The sequence below is a fragment of the Bos javanicus genome, chromosome 23, assembly GCF_032452875.1.
Source record: "Bos javanicus breed banteng chromosome 23, ARS-OSU_banteng_1.0, whole genome shotgun sequence".
NCBI classification, from domain to species: domain Eukaryota; kingdom Metazoa; phylum Chordata; class Mammalia; order Artiodactyla; family Bovidae; genus Bos; species Bos javanicus.
In genome coordinates, this window is record NC_083890.1 from 31,676,446 (window position 1) to 31,692,058 (window position 15,613).

General features: G+C 40.6%; 4 protein-coding genes and 1 pseudogene across 4 annotated transcripts; 2 read left to right on the plus strand and 3 right to left on the minus strand.

Annotated features, from left to right (window-relative positions):
• Nucleotides 1-220: 220 nt before the first annotated feature.
• On the minus strand, nucleotides 221-845 carry LOC133237007 (histone H2A type 1-H). The gene has a single exon (XM_061399347.1). The coding sequence runs from the start codon at nucleotides 722-724 to the stop codon at nucleotides 338-340; it is 387 nt and encodes a 128-aa protein (XP_061255331.1). The 5' UTR covers nucleotides 725-845; the 3' UTR covers nucleotides 221-337.
• Nucleotides 846-975: 130 nt separating this feature from the next.
• On the plus strand, nucleotides 976-1,581 carry LOC133237018 (histone H2B type 1-K). Its single transcript, XM_061399360.1, has one exon. The coding sequence runs from the start codon at nucleotides 1,056-1,058 to the stop codon at nucleotides 1,434-1,436; it is 381 nt and encodes a 126-aa protein (XP_061255344.1). The 5' UTR covers nucleotides 976-1,055; the 3' UTR covers nucleotides 1,437-1,581.
• A 48-nt stretch (nucleotides 1,582-1,629) lies between these two features.
• LOC133236988 (uncharacterized) lies at nucleotides 1,630-2,720 on the minus strand (annotated as a pseudogene).
• Nucleotides 2,721-8,742: 6,022 nt separating this feature from the next.
• On the minus strand, nucleotides 8,743-9,496 carry LOC133236987 (histone H2A type 1). The gene has a single exon (XM_061399326.1). It carries the CDS (start codon nucleotides 9,447-9,449, stop codon nucleotides 9,057-9,059), a length of 393 nt encoding a protein of 130 aa, XP_061255310.1. The 5' UTR covers nucleotides 9,450-9,496; the 3' UTR covers nucleotides 8,743-9,056.
• Nucleotides 9,497-9,692: 196 nt separating this feature from the next.
• On the plus strand, nucleotides 9,693-15,419 carry LOC133237023 (histone H2B type 1-J-like). The gene has a single exon (XM_061399365.1). The coding sequence runs from the start codon at nucleotides 9,772-9,774 to the stop codon at nucleotides 10,150-10,152; it is 381 nt and encodes a 126-aa protein (XP_061255349.1). The 5' UTR covers nucleotides 9,693-9,771; the 3' UTR covers nucleotides 10,153-15,419.
• Nucleotides 15,420-15,613: the final 194 nt, after the last annotated feature.

Genomic DNA, 15,613 nt, shown 5'->3' on the forward strand with positions numbered 1-15,613 from the left:
AGGGTTTTTTCTACTATACTCTATACTGCTGAATGTCTCTTAAAAGTTAACCAGTGCCTCCCATATTGACTACTTAAGAATACTACTAGGCAACATTAGGGTTATCTGATTTCAATAAGTTACCTGTTGATTCACCTTCCAGCTTCTTGTGAGCATACTAGTCCACGTGAACGTCAATTCAGACCATATTTTAAAACGCCATCAGAATTGCTTCACAACCTCAGTTAAGCACCTTGTAATTTTATCATTCAAAATACACAGTAATCACAGCCTTTTCTTTGACAATGTAGGTTGGCTCTGAAAAGAGCCGTTGGTTTTTTCACCTTTCCTAACCTCTTTATTTGGCCTTGTGATGGCTCTCAGTTTTCTTAGGTAGTAGCACGGCCTGGATGTTGGGTAAAACACCACCCTGAGCAATGGTGACCTTCCCCAGCAGCTTGTTGAGTTCTTCATCGTTGCGGATGGCCAGTTGCAAGTGACGCGGAATGATTCTCGTTTTCTTGTTGTCGCGGGCCGCATTGCCCGCCAGCTCTAGGATCTCGGCCGTCAGGTACTCCAGCACCGCCGCCAGATACACCGGGGCCCCGGCACCTACCCGCTCGGCATAGTTACCTTTGCGGAGCAAGCGATGTACGCGGCCTACAGGGAACTGGAGCCCAGCCCGCGAGGAACGGGTCTTAGCTTTAGCGCGAGCCTTGCCTCCTTGCTTGCCACGTCCAGACATTTCGGAATCTACAGCAGCAACGCAGACGAACTTGCTAATGTAAGTTTCCAAGTGCAGCGCCTTTTATAAGCCTGATTGGGCGCGAAAAAGAAGACGTGTCATTGGTTAGGTCAGTGGGTTCATTTTAACCAATGGGAATGAGAGATTGGGATTCTTCCGTTCTGATTGGGCATAACTAATTTATGACGTCTTTTTCAACCACCACCAATAGACTAAGACTTTAACCTATGACCTTATTTGCATAGGAGGTTCTATATAAAAGAGGCATTTTGCGTCTCTTGTCATTGTTTTCTGGTTTGTGTTTTAGACTTCGGTGTAAGTTTTTACAACCATGCCAGAACCAGCGAAGTCCGCTCCGGCCCCGAAAAAGGGCTCCAAGAAGGCGGTCACCAAGGCGCAAAAGAAAGACGGCAAGAAGCGCAAGCGTAGCCGCAAGGAGAGCTACTCCGTGTACGTGTACAAGGTGCTGAAGCAGGTCCACCCGGACACCGGCATTTCGTCCAAGGCTATGGGCATCATGAACTCCTTCGTCAACGACATCTTCGAGCGCATTGCGGGCGAGGCGTCGCGCCTGGCGCATTACAACAAGCGCTCGACCATCACATCCAGGGAGATCCAGACGGCCGTGCGCCTACTGCTGCCCGGGGAGCTGGCCAAGCATGCGGTGTCTGAGGGTACCAAGGCCGTCACCAAGTACACCAGCGCCAAGTAAAGTTGTCCAGCAACCGTTCTTAGACCAACCACAAAGGCTCTTTTAAGAGCCACTAAGTTGTCAATATAAAGAACTGGAAACACGTTCTCCACTTTTCTCTTTGTAACACCGCAGCGTTCTTGGTAAACACTGGCCATTTTCGCTAAATCTTGTGTTCTGTGAATGGTGTTATTTTAGCCCTTTCAATGAAAACTTGGCGGGCCCTAAAAAGGGCCTTTAATAAATAAGGTCGAACTTTTTTCCTTCAGCCGCCGAAGCCATAGAGGGTGCGTCCTTGGCGTTTGAGCGCGTAGACCACGTCCATGGCGGTGACAGTCTTGCGCTTGGCGTGCTCGGTGTAGGTGACTGCATCCCGGATCACATTCTCCAGGAACACCTTCAGCACCCTCCTCGTAGATGAGGCCGGAGATGCGTTTAGACTCCTCCACGCCGAGCTAGGCGGCGGATAGCGGGCTTAGTGATGCCCTGGATGTTGTCTCGCAAAATTTTGCGGTGACGCTTGGCGCCCCCCTTCCCCAAACCCTTTCCCACCCTTATCACGTCCAGACATTTCGAGACCCGAGAACAGTAAAGTACATTCAGTTTGTCGCAGCCCCATTAATGCGTAGAGTCTGCGGACCAGAATGAAAACCCAAAGTGCTTTGGCGGGAAGCCCTCTGGGTTGGGGAGGGTTCTTAAAGAAACAAGCCAGCCACATTACTCCCTTTCTGTTCTTTCAGTGAATTCTTTTGATTCTTCAAGGCCTAGGCTGTATATCTCCCCTTTTCTCATTTAATGTGTTTCTCTCTTCGTCCTCGTTAAATAACAAAACCTTAACCTTGTAGATGATACATAAAACCACAGAATAAAATATTCTGCTTTTATCTTTACTTTCTCTAATAGTATTTGCATAATGTTATATCTTGTTTTTCTCCTAATATATGAAGGAAACATAACTTCCAGAAATAGAACAAGATGTTCTAATAAAATAGAGAATTTTAAGAGCTTCCAGGTGTGTTGCTAAATTCTCTTCTTTTCGGTGTCAATTTTCATTTTTAATAAGTTTCTATTATTTTGCTGATAATATGTAGAACCGTTAAAAAAAAAAAAAAACCGAACTCTACAATGATCTAGATTTGGTTTGTGTAGATAATTAACGTTTAAGAAATTAACCAGCTGGCTAATAAGTATAACGTAATAAATGCTGATTGGAGGAACTTAATTAATAGTTTATTGAGTATTTCACTTAAAATTATTTCTAGAGTTTTTATTGTTCAGATCAGTCTATGATAGTGCTCTAGGGTTTTAATTATTTGTAATGTTAAAATATAAGTATTTGCCAGTGAACTCATACCTCACAATTGTTTATTTCAAGTTAATTTTTACTATTATACTATTCTTCAAAAATCATTTTATCTAGCTGCAAGAATGAAATTCTTTTAGTACTCTTAACTGTATTAAATCTATACATTTATTAGGGTAAATTTGTTATTTTTGAAATAGTTTGTCCTCCTAATCGGAAAAATACTGAATCCGAGTCTTTAAATGTCTTGTAGATGTTTTTCTAGGTAACATATACTTTTTAAAAAGTTTACTTTCATTACTTAGAAGAGCAGTTAAGTTTTCATTAGTGAATAGTACAAAATTCAAATATAGAGAAAAGAAAGTCTACCTTTGTCTTTCTAAGAAAGTCTTTATAAAAAAAGATTATGTATTTTAAACATTCCTGTTTATACATGCTTAATTTAAAATATATTTATAATTTATTGCTTAAATTCTGAGAAATTTTAATCCCTTCTTTCAGCATTAACATGTAATCCCATTGTTATTCAATGATTTTTTTACTTTCCTTTATTTCAGTGAGTTACTTTTAGAAGCTTGCATTATAGAATTTTCAAAGGATTCCTATAAACTATCAATGTTATGAAAATAAAAACTTTTGAAACAACAAAACTGATTCAAACAACAGGAACAAAATTCAGTATATTTTATAGAGAGGGTAGATAGCTAGTATAGGTGAATTCAAGTTAATTTAAGGGCAAATACAAATTGAAAATAAGAGGCTTAATTATCCATCCCTTCCTTTTCCTTTTTCTCTTTCAAAAATTTTTTCTCTGTCCTTTTCAAAGGTATGTAAATTTTCTTAATGGCTAAAAACACCCTTTGGCTAGCCTCCTATCTCAAGAATGTTTCCTTAAGGACCTTAGAGTCCTCTTTTTGAAATGTAATCAACAAGGGAAAGTGCTCAATTTCCCAGTTTTCTGACTCCAGATTGCAAAGCCTACTAATGTAATGGATGTACCCTCTTACCTATGTAACAAGTTTTTTTTTTCCCCTCTTTTGAAATCTCTTTAATAAAACATTGCCTGTGTTGAGCACAATGCTTTAAATAAACATGAAGCTTAGTCTATAATAAATTTTCTCTGCTTTTGTTTTAAATTATATTTTCCCAACATTAGTTAACTGGAATATATTTTACAAACCCTTCTCTACTTTAAAAAAATCAGTAAAATTCCCACCAACTACTAGCCTCTCTCCCTATCTGATTTCATGAGTTTTTGCATAACAGCTAGTGATTGTAAGACTAGTAATGAATGTATATGTGAAAAGTTTGTCAGATTCTTTATAATTTCTGAAATTGAGGGACAAAGGTTTATTATTCTATAAAGATACAATGTATTATAAAAATACAATGTATTATAAAAATAAAAATACAAAATATAAGTGGAAAGCTCCACTTATATCTCCCTCTCCACACTAAGCATTGTATTTTTCTTCCTATTGTATTTTCTTCCTATTGTATAGTATTTTATACAATACTATGTTTAAAAAATACATAGTAACTGACTTAATAGGTCAAGATAAACTTTAGTTTAAATCAAGTATTTTCTTTATATCTTTATGTTCTTTCACAGTTGAAGTGTAGCTGAACATGCCACCCCAAACTATGCCACCCCTCTTGTCATAAGGATTATTTTGAACTAATTATTTTTGAGAAACAGCATAGACAGGAGAATTTCTGAAAACAAAAATTATACTTTTGTAAGAGACACTTATAGAGGAAAGCTCCGCTTATATCTCTCTCTCCACACTAAGCAGAGAAGGATGATTCTAAATTGTAAAAAAAAAAAAAAAAAGGATTCTGGGACAAAGCACCCACTTTAATCTGCATTGTGTTCAGTGGCTTCAGTCATGCCTGACTCTTTGCGACCCCATGGACTGTAGCCCACCAGCCTCGGTCCATGAGAGTTTCCCTGCAAGAATACTGGAGTGGGTTGCTATGCCCTTCTCCAGGGGATCCTCCAGACCCAGGTATCAAACCTGCATCTCCTGCATTGCAGGTGGATTCTTTACCTGTGAGCCACTGGGGAGGTCCCTTACCTTTGTTTACGATGCATTTTTTGGGAAAACTTCTAACGGCAACCGTGCCCCAAACCCCTACCCTCATACAACTTTGTTTTATCTTTCATTTCAGTCCCCAAAGGTGTTCAATCTACAGTACAATTGAGCTTATTTCATGTTAGCAAGGTTATGCTCAAAATCCTTCAAGCTAGGCTTCAACGGTACATGAACCAAGAACTTCCATATGTACACACTGGCTTTCAAAGAGGCAGAGAAACCAGAAATCAAATTGCAAACATTCGTTGGATCACGGATAAAGCAAGAGAGTTCCAGAAAAACATCTACTTTTGTTTCATTGACTATACTAAAGCCTTTGACTGTGTGGATCACAACAAACTATGGAGAATTCTTCAGGAGAGGGGAAAACAAGACCACCTTAGCTGTCTCTGAGAAACCTGTATGCAAATCAAGAAGCAACAGTTAGAACTGAACACAGAACAACGGACTGGTTCAAAACTGGGAAAGAAATATGACAAGGCTGTATATTGCTTATTTAACTTCTATGCAGAGTACATCATGTGAAATGCCAGGCTGGATAAATCGCAAGCTGGAATCAAGATTGCCAGGAGAAATATCAACAACCTCAGATATGAAGATTATACCACTCTAACAGAAAGTGAAGAACTAAAGAACCTCCTGAAAAGGGTGAAAGAGTATAGTGAAAAAGATGGCTTAAAACTCAACATTCAAAAAACTAAGATCATGGCATCTGGTACCATCACTGACAGATTTTATTTTTGGGGCTCCAAAATCACTGAGGATGGTGACTGGAGCCATGAAATTAAAAGACATTTACTCCTTGGAAAAAAAGCTATGACAAACCTAGACAGAATATTAAAAAGCAGAGACACCACTTTGCCAACAAAAGACTGCATAGTCAAGCTATGGTTTTTCCAGTAGTCATGTAGGTATGTGAAAGTTGGACCATAAAGAACGCTGAGCACCAAAGAATTGATGCTTTTAAAACTGTTGTCCTGGAGAGCCTTGAGAATCCCTTGGACTGCAAGGAGATCAAATCAGTCAATCCTAAAGGAAATCAACCCTGAATATTCATTGGAAGGCTGATGCTGAAGCTCCAATACTTTGGCCACCTGATGTGAAGAGCTGACTCACTGGAAAAAATCCTGATGCTGGGAAAGACTGAAGGCAAAAGGAGAAGGAGGAGACCAAGGATGAGATGGTTAGACAGTATCAATGGATATGAATTTGAGAAAACTGAAGGAGATAGCAGAGGTCAGAGGAGCCTGGTGTGCTATAGTCCATTGGGTGGCAAAGATTTAGATTTGACTTAGCAGTTGAACAACAACAAAGACCATATGTAAGGTGGTGGCTTGGGTCATCTTGAGGAGCTTACTCATTTTTCCTAAGTGTCTCTCATATACACATGAGGTATACATGTTAATAAAAATTTGGTGATTTTGAACTTGTCTTATAGGAGGTCTCAGCCAAGAATTCAAAGGGAAAAATATTTTCTCCCCTCTCCTACACAGTATGAATCAAATCCAGCAACAAACTATTGGTCACACTTATGAAATATATCTATACCAAACCATCATCTATTGCCCCCAGTTTAGGCCAAACCGTCATTATCTCTCAAAAAGACCATTGCAATAGCTTCCTAATTTATATCATTACTTCTAAACTTTGTATTCACCATATAATTGCCTTAGTGAGCTTTCAAAGAAATATAAATTAGGTTATGCCATTCCTTCATTCAAAACCCTTAGAATGATTTATAAAAACATAACATAGCATATAAAACCTACATGATCATAAAGCCCTACATGATCTGATCTCTTCCTGTCTCTGTGAACTCCCTTTCTACCCTTGTTTTCTCTGCTCTTTATCTTCCTTAAATATTCTTGATCTTAAACTTGATCTTTATCTTCTTATCTCAAAATGAATAGATGCCCAAACTGTCTGTATACTTACAAACATAAGAAAAAAATGTTTAACTACATTATTAACCCAGAAATTTGGATTTGAAATGAAAAAAAAAAAAAAAAAAACCACACACACACACACACAAAACTTAAAAGTTATTGCAATGGTGGAGGTCCCCATGGACTGTGGTCTGCCAGGCTCCTCTTCAGGGTATTTCCCAGGCAAGCATACTGGAGTGGGTTGACATTTCCTTCTTCAGGGGATCTGTATTGTAATGAAAGAGCTTTAATTTACTTTAAAACTTTTGTTTAGAAATATTCTTTGTGTATCATTTATAAATATAAGGCTGAGTTCAGATTTTTTATTAATACAGACAATAGTATAAATCAACAAAATAGTAATTGGTGTTAAAGGATAGAATAGGCCACCCCAAGATACTCCATTTAGCACCAAGATTGATTTGCCCAACTGAAGCATTTGAGATGAAGCAGATCCAAGAGGTCTTCTTGCCTTCCTTTGATTTTCCTAAAAGTTGGACACAAATTGACAGAGATGTCCCTCCTCTCTACCAGGAAGGACAATTTTAATCCCAATAGACAATGGAGAAGGTATCAATTTAAATATGCCTAAAAGAATCTACTCTTGTTTCCCTGGTGACCTCCTCATAACTGACCTCCTCACATCTTCAACAGAAAATAGTGTTTATGGTGGAGTTTTTTTTTTTTTTTTTTTTTTTGTCCATACCTCATAAGTTCGAGGGATCTTAGTTCCCCAATAAGGGATTGAATTTGTGTTATCAGCAGTGAAAGCCTCCAGAGAACTCCTGGCCTTCTAAGGCACCTTGGGAGGTATTCATTTTTCCCTGGGTTTCTTCCATGTTTACATGAGGTACACATGTTAAGAAACTTGTTTTTCTCTTTAGAATTTGTCTTTTATTACAAGACTTGTTACTTGAAAACTGGGTTTTGCCCCTTGGTGGGTATCAAACCAAAAGGTACAACCAAGCCAAAGATCAGAAGGAAGAAAGGATTTATTATTACAAGCAGCAACTAAAGAGAACACCAGGGATATTCCCAAAGCAGTTTCTCGCTGAACAGCAAAACTGGGGGTTTTAAGCCAAGGGAACATGCATATTCATGAAGGGTCTGGAGCAGAGGAGAAATCAGCATAGAACTGGGGCAAAGGTTGATAGAGTCTAAGCTTTAGTTGATTCACGTCACCAGGGGCAAAATTATCATTCCATCCTCCACCTAGGTGGGGTCCTTCCTGCAGAACTCAAAGACTATCAGATTATCTATATGCCTTGAAGAGGAACTAGAACTTTGTTTTATTGCCGAACTGTTATCTCTTGATTGCTTTTCCTTTATTCCTGCATTCTCTTACTTCTGCTTCAGATCATTGATTACTGAGACTGTTAAACGACTACCATTGCCACTAAGCTTATATAAAAAAATGATTTTGGCCAAAATGGCTTATGTCACAAAACCATTCCTGGGAAATTCTGGTGATCCAGTGGTTAGGACTCCACTCTTTCTTTCACTGTCGAGTTCAATTCCTGATCGAGGAATTAAGATCCCACAAACCGCAGGGTGACGCAAAAAAAAAAAAAAAAGAGAGAGAGAGAGAGACAAAGCCATTCCTGGTTCTTTCTGGGGAACCCCTAACCCATCTGCTTACAGGCTCTCTGTCAAAAACTCACAAGGGTGGGGAAAAGTAACTTTCCCCCCCTACAATTGGAAGACATATTTAAACACAATTGAATAATGAATGAAATCACTTGGGTTACATAGCTTCTGAACAGCCTGTTAAAAGTCTAACATTTTAGCCAAAGCACTTTCTCTCGGACTCTCTCTCCCGCATGCGTGCGCTCTTTTCTTTCTCTCTCTCTCTCTCTCCGGCTATCTTCTAAATAAAATAGAGCTGTAACACTAAAAAAAAAAAAAAAGTCTAACATTTTACTTTTTTGATAAGCCATTTCAGTGTCTAGGATTGCTAGATACTGTCAACATTTATTCCAATAAGTCTTACTTATGTTAATACCAGGATTTTAAACATACAATAGGATGAGTGAGGTATTAGTAGACTAAGTGCTAAAAAAATTCCACGTGGGAAGAAGCAATTTCAGTGAAAAAAATAAGTTGAAAAAGAATGAGCTAAACTGACCAAATTTTACACTAAGGGTTTTTGACCTGGAATCCATATATGCCACTATATGAAACTAAAAGTTTTCCTAAGTTTTGTATTTTTCTGCCATTCAACATTATTAACAAATGTCAAGCTCTTTTACAGAAAATATGGGTGGCCCTGAAAAGAGCCTTTAGTTTGGACTCATCGGAGTTGCTAAAATCCAAGCAACTACTTGCCCTTGGCCTTGTGGTGGCTCTCGGTCTTCTTGGGCAGCAGCACCGCCTGGATGTTGGGCAGGACGCCGCCCTGAGCGATGGTGACTTTGCCCAGCAGCTTGTTGAGCTCCTCGTCGTTGCGGATGGCCAGCTGTAGGTGACGCGGGATAATACGGGTCTTCTTGTTGTCCCGGGCCGCGTTGCCCGCCAGCTCCAGGATCTCGGCCGTCAGGTACTCCAGCACCGCCGCCAGGTACACTGGCGCGCCGGCCCCGACCCGCTCGGCGTAGTTACCCTTGCGGAGCAGCCGGTGAACACGGCCCACAGGGAACTGGAGCCCAGCTCGCGAGGAGCGTGTTTTGGCTTTGGCACGAGCCTTGCCGCCTTGTTTACCTCGCCCAGACATTATAAGCTTAACTTCACCCCAAACGGCTACCGAAATAGTGAAATTATAAGGGTAGCATTTATTTTTTATAGCCCTCATTAGGCGCGAAAAAGAAGACACGTCATTGGTTAGGATTGTGGCTTCATTTTAGCCACTGGGAATCCGAATTGGTATTCTTGCGTTCTAATTGGGCAGAACTAATTTCTGACGTATTCTGGAACAGCCATCAGTAAGACTAAGACTTTAACGTATCACCTTATTTGCATAAGAGGTTGTATATGAAAAGGACTTATCGTATCTTCTGTGTGTTCTTCCCGTGAACTTGTTTAACCTATTATTCATCATGCCTGAACCGGCTAAGTCTGCTCCGGCCCCGAAAAAGGGCTCCAAGAAGGCGGTGACTAAGGCGCAGAAGAAGGACGGCAAGAAGCGCAAGCGCGGCCGCAAGGAAAGCTACTCTATCTACGTGTACAAGGTGCTGAAGCAAGTCCACCCGGACACCGGCATCTCGTCCAAGGCCATGGGCATCATGAACTCCTTTGTGAACGACATTTTCGAGCGCATCGCGGGCGAGGCATCGCGCCTGGCGCATTACAACAAGCGCTCGACCATCACTTCCAGGGAGATCCAGACGGCCGTGCGCCTGTTGCTGCCCGGGGAGCTGGCCAAGCATGCGGTGTCCGAGGGCACCAAGGCTGTCACCAAGTACACTAGTGCCAAGTAAACTGTGAGTCGGTTGCAAACGATTCTAACGGCTCTTTTAAGAGCCACCCATGTTCTCAAAGAAAGAGCTGATGCTTATTCTCCTTCTGCCCTGGGTCTTTGTAATTATTTACAGTGTGTGGTCTGGGAGGTAGAGCAGTTCCTGAACAATCTTAGGAGTTTTTTTCACAGTAAGCTCGCGATCCACTAATGACAATATAACGTTCCTGACCTTGGCAAAGCTCTGAAGTTCCTTGTGTAACCTTGGCTCTGATGTTTACTGTTAGTCAGGAATTTCCTGCATGTAAAAAGAGCTTTGCTACTCGTTCTGATAGCCATTAGGGTTAAGTAAGAGAGAACTTTAATTGATAACACATACTTCCTAGTCGCCGGTCTGGGACAAGGAGTTTTGAGTCCTGCCTGGGTACAGAGGTTAGGCGGGAAATTTAAATTTGGCGGGTGAGCGCCAGCCCTTCGTCCCAGGTCCTGATTTGTTGCCGGCATCGGAGAAGGAACCGCTGGTTTCCGAGCGCGGGACAAACCGACTAACTGCCGCCGAGCCCAGGCACTCACAAGCTCCTTGAATAAACATTTTCGGCTAGTTCATCCTGCTTTTTATTTTTCCGTCTTTCTTAGCGCTTAGTCCCTTGCGAGAATAAGATGTATGACTTCCTCTCGAAATGTTCTTTGGAGAGTAAGGAACCTGATGGATATTTTCAGACTGAGAGATACTATCGCTTTGTTTCTAATTAGGGTACTTAATCCTATTTTGACTTTGCCTGGAGCCAGTGAAGAGGACCAGCGTTATTCAGGTTGTCACAAAAGAGAACCAGGCACTCACAATGCTTCTCTAAATTATTGTTCAAAATTGTGTGTCCCTTTGGGGTAAAAAGCCATGATTTATAAATCATTTGGAGAAGTCCACCATGGCTGTTTATTTTGTTGTTCGGTTTTTGTTTTTTGGTTTAGGTGGTAATTTTCAATGAAATTACCTAATTTATCTAAAATGGATCTAAAGTTAGCATAGTAATAATGCCTAAATGCAATTAATGTTTTGTTAAATCCACTATCAGAGGTACTCTTCCCCTTTGTTGACCCAAAGCCTACCCATGTTTCAACCCGCACTTCAGTTTTGCCTGCTTTCCAAAATTTCCTCTCATTTTTGAGCTTTTTCTAACAGCTTATCCAGCATTTGGAAACTGCCTCCATAATGTCTCATATATTAATCTCTGAGAGACAGCAGTGAGCAGTCTTAAAGAGATATCTTAGTTCCCTGCCCAGGAATCAGACCTGGGTTCAGTTCAGTTCAGTTGCTCAGTTGTGTCTGACTCTTTGCAACGAAATGGATTGCAGCATGCCAGGCTTCCCTGTCCATCAGCAACTCCCTCAGCTTGCTCAAACTCAGGTCCATCAAATCAGTGATGCCATCCAACCATCTTATCCTCTGTCATCCCCTTCTCCTCCTGCCTTCAATCTTGCCCAGCATCAGGGTCTTTTCTAAGGAGTCAGTTCTTCACATCAGGTGGCCGAATTATTGGAGTTTCAGCTTCAATATCAGTCCTTCCAATGAATATTCAGGACTGATTTCTTTAGGATGGACTGGTTGGATCTCTTTGCAGTCCAAGGGACTCTCAAGAGTCTTCTGCACCACAGTTCAAAAGCATCAATTCTTTGGCACTCAGCTTTCTTTATGGTCCAACTTTCATGTCCATACCTGACCACTGGAAAGCTATGACCACATAGCTTTGATTAGATAGACTTTGTTGGCAAAGTAATGTCTCTGCTTTTTAATATGCTGTGTAGGTTGGTCACAGCTTTTCTTCCAAGAAGCAAGCATCTTTTAATTTCATGGCTGCAGTCACCATCTGCAGTGATTTTGGAGCTCAAAAAAATAAAGTCTCTCCTGTTTAAAGTCTATCCCAATAAAGTATCTCTTCTTTCCATTGTTTACCCATCTACTTGCCATCAAGTGATGGGACTGGGTGCCATGATTTTAGTTTTTTGAACGTTGAGATTTAAGCCAGGTTTTTCACGCTCCTATTTCACCGTCATCAAGAGGCTCTTTAGTTTCTATTAGCTTTCTGCCATAAGAGTGGTGTCATCTGCATATTTGAGATTATTGATATTTTCCCCAGCAACCTTGATTCCAGCTTGTGCTTTATTCAGCCTGGCATTTTGCATGATACACTCTGCATATAAGTTAAATAAGCAGGGTGACAATATACAGCCTTGATGTACTCCTTTCCCAATTTGGAACCAGTCTATTATTCCATGTCCAGATCTAACTGTTGCTTCTTGACCTGCATACAGATTTCTCAGAGGGCAGGTAAGGTGGTCTGGTATTACTATCTCTTTAAGAATTTTCCACAGCTTGTTGTGATCCACACATTCAAAGGCTTTGGTGTAGTCAATAAATAAGAAGTAGATGTTTTTCTGGAACTCTCTTGCTGACCCAGAGGATGTTGGCAATTTGATCTCTGGTTCCTCTGCCTTTTCTAAATCTACCTTGAACACCGAGAAGTTCTCAGTCCACCTACAGTTGAAGCCTGGCTTGGAGAATTTTGAGCATTTCTTTACTAGCATGTGAGATGAGTGCAATTGTGTGGTAGTTTGAACATTCTCTGAAATTGCCTTTCTTTGGGATTGGAATGAAAACTGACCTTTTCCAGTCTGTGGCCACTGCTGAGATTTCCAAATTTGCTGGCATATTGAGTGCAGCACTTTCACAGCCCATCTTTTAGGATTTGAAATAGCTCAGCTGGAATTCCATCACCTCCACTAGCTTTGTTCATAATGATGCTTCCTAGTACCCCCTTGACTTCGCATTCCAGGATGTCTGGCTCTAGTCCAGTGATGACACCATCATGGTTATCTAGGTAATGAAGATCTTTTTTGTATAGTTCTTCTGTGTATTCTTGCCACCTCATCTTAATATCTTCTACTTCTGTTAGGTCCATACCATTTCTGTCCTTTATTGTGCCCATCTTTGCATGAAATGTTCCCTTGGTATCTCTAATTTTCTTGAAGAGATATCTAGTCTTTCCCATTCTATTGTTTTCCTCTATTTCTTTGCATTGATCACTGAGGAAGGCTTTCTTATCTTTCCTTGCTATTTTTTGGAACTCTGCATTCAGATGCTTATATCTTTCCTTTTCTCCTTTGCCTTTCACCTCTCTTTTCTCAGCTATTTGTAAGGCCTCCTCAGACAACCATTTATTTTTCTTGGGGATGATCTTGATCACGGCCTCTTGTCCAATGTCACAAACCTTTGTCCATAATTCTTCAGGTACTCTGTCTATTAGATCTAATCCCTTGAATCTATTTGTCACTTTCACTGTATAATCGTAAGGGATTTGATTTAGGTCATACTTGAATGGTCTAGTAGTTTTCCCTACTTTCTTCAATTTAAGTCTGAATTTTGCAACAAGGAGTTCATGACATGAGCCACAGTCAGCTCCCAGTCTTGTTTTTGCTGACTGTATGGAGCGTCTCCATCTTTGGCTGCAAAGAATATAGTCATTCTGATTTTGGTATTGACCATCTGGTGATGTCCATGTATAGAGTCATCTCTTGTGTTGCTGGAAGAGGGTGTTTGTTATGACCAGTGCATTTTCTTGGCAAAACTCTATCAGTCTTTGCCCTGCTTCATTCCGTATTCCAAGGCCAAATTTGCCTGTTACTCCAGGTATCTCTTGACTTCCTACTTTTGCATTCCAGTCCACTATGGTGAAAAGGACATCTTTTGGGGGAGTTAGTTCTAGAAGCTCTTGTAGGTCTTCATAGAACCATTCAACTTCAGCTTCTTTAGCATTAGTGGTTGGGGCATAGACTGGCTTACTGTGATATTGAATGGTTTGCCTTGGAAACGAACAGAAATCATTTTGTCATTTTTGAGATTGCACCCAAGAACTGCATTACGGACTCTTGTTGACTATGAGGGCTACTCCATTTCTTCTAAGGGATACTTGCCCATAGTAGTCGATACAATGGTCATCTGAGTTTAATTCGCTCATTCAGTCCATTTTATTTCACTGATTCCTAAAATGTTGATGTTCACTCGCCATCTCCTGTTTGACGACTTCCAACTTATCTGGATTCATAGACCTAACATTCCAGGTTCCTATACAATATTGTTCTTTACAGCATCAGGCTTTACTTCCAACACCAGTCACAGACACAACTGGGCACTGTTTTTGCTCTGGCTCAGTCTCTTCATTCTTTCTGGAGTTAGTTCTCCACTCTTCTCCAGTAGCATATTGGGCATCTACCAACCTGGGGAATTCATCTTTCAGTGTCATATCTTTTTGCCTTTTCATACTGTTATTGGGGTTCTCAAGGGAAGAATACTGAAGTGGTTTGCCATTCCCTTCTCCTTGCCATTCCCTTCTCCAGTGGACCACGTTTTGTCAGAACTCTCCACCATGACCCGTCTGTCTTGGGTGGCCCTACATGGCATGGTTCATAGTTCCATTGAGTTAGACAAGGCTGTGGTCCATGTGATCAGTTTGATTAGTTTTATGTGATTGTGGTTTTCATTCTGTCTGCCCTCTGAGGGGTAAGGATAAGAGGGTTATGGAAGCTTCCTGATGGGAGAGACTGACTGTGGGGGAAACTGGATCTTGTTCTGATGGGTGGGGCCATGCTCAGTAAATCTTTAATCCAGACCTGAGTAGCTTGGATGAAAACCAGGAACCCACCAGGGGCTAGAGGGTAGAAGCAAAAGTTCCTCTGGCTCTTGCCCTATTTAAAAAATATATTTCTCAAAGAGGCAAAAACTTTAAAAACAGGTACAAAATTTATTATTTAGAGATACAGCATAAGTGGGAGAGTACACTGAGAAACAGTTTGTCTTTTTTTTTTTTTTTTTTAGACAAAAACAAGATAGAAACACCCACCCAGAGAGAAAGGCTGTGGGTATCCTCCCTAATGAGGAGTGTAGTAAAGAGGCAGTTAATTTATATAAGGCAGTTCTTTCAGGTCTGTGTTTACCTTTGGCCAATTACCTTGATTCTAATCCCACATCTGACCTGTTCTAGGACACGCCTCACCATGAGAGTACATCTTTTCTTCAAGATGGATTCCACCACTGAGGCCTGTGGAAAGTTTGGCATCAGCTGTTATGGGATGGCACTCTCTCCCTTTTGACCCCACCCCTGCCCTCAAGGCGTGTTTATGTGCAGGGAAGTCTCCCTAACCTCTGGAGTGATCATCTTATCTCTACTCCAGCATCTAATGGAATGCAAATCAGAAAAGTCATGGTAAAAAAATAAAATATTTGAGGCAATTAAAGATTTTTTTTCTAGTACTAGTTATTGGATGATGTTACAAATCATTTAAAACTTTTCTTAGGAGAGAAAATCTTGTATTTTGTTTAATTCTGTATTTGTTGGGATGTTTGAAATATTCATGATTGAAACAACATGTTTATGATTTCTTTACACTGTAACCCTCCCCCACAGTGTACCCGGTGGGTGGATAAAGAA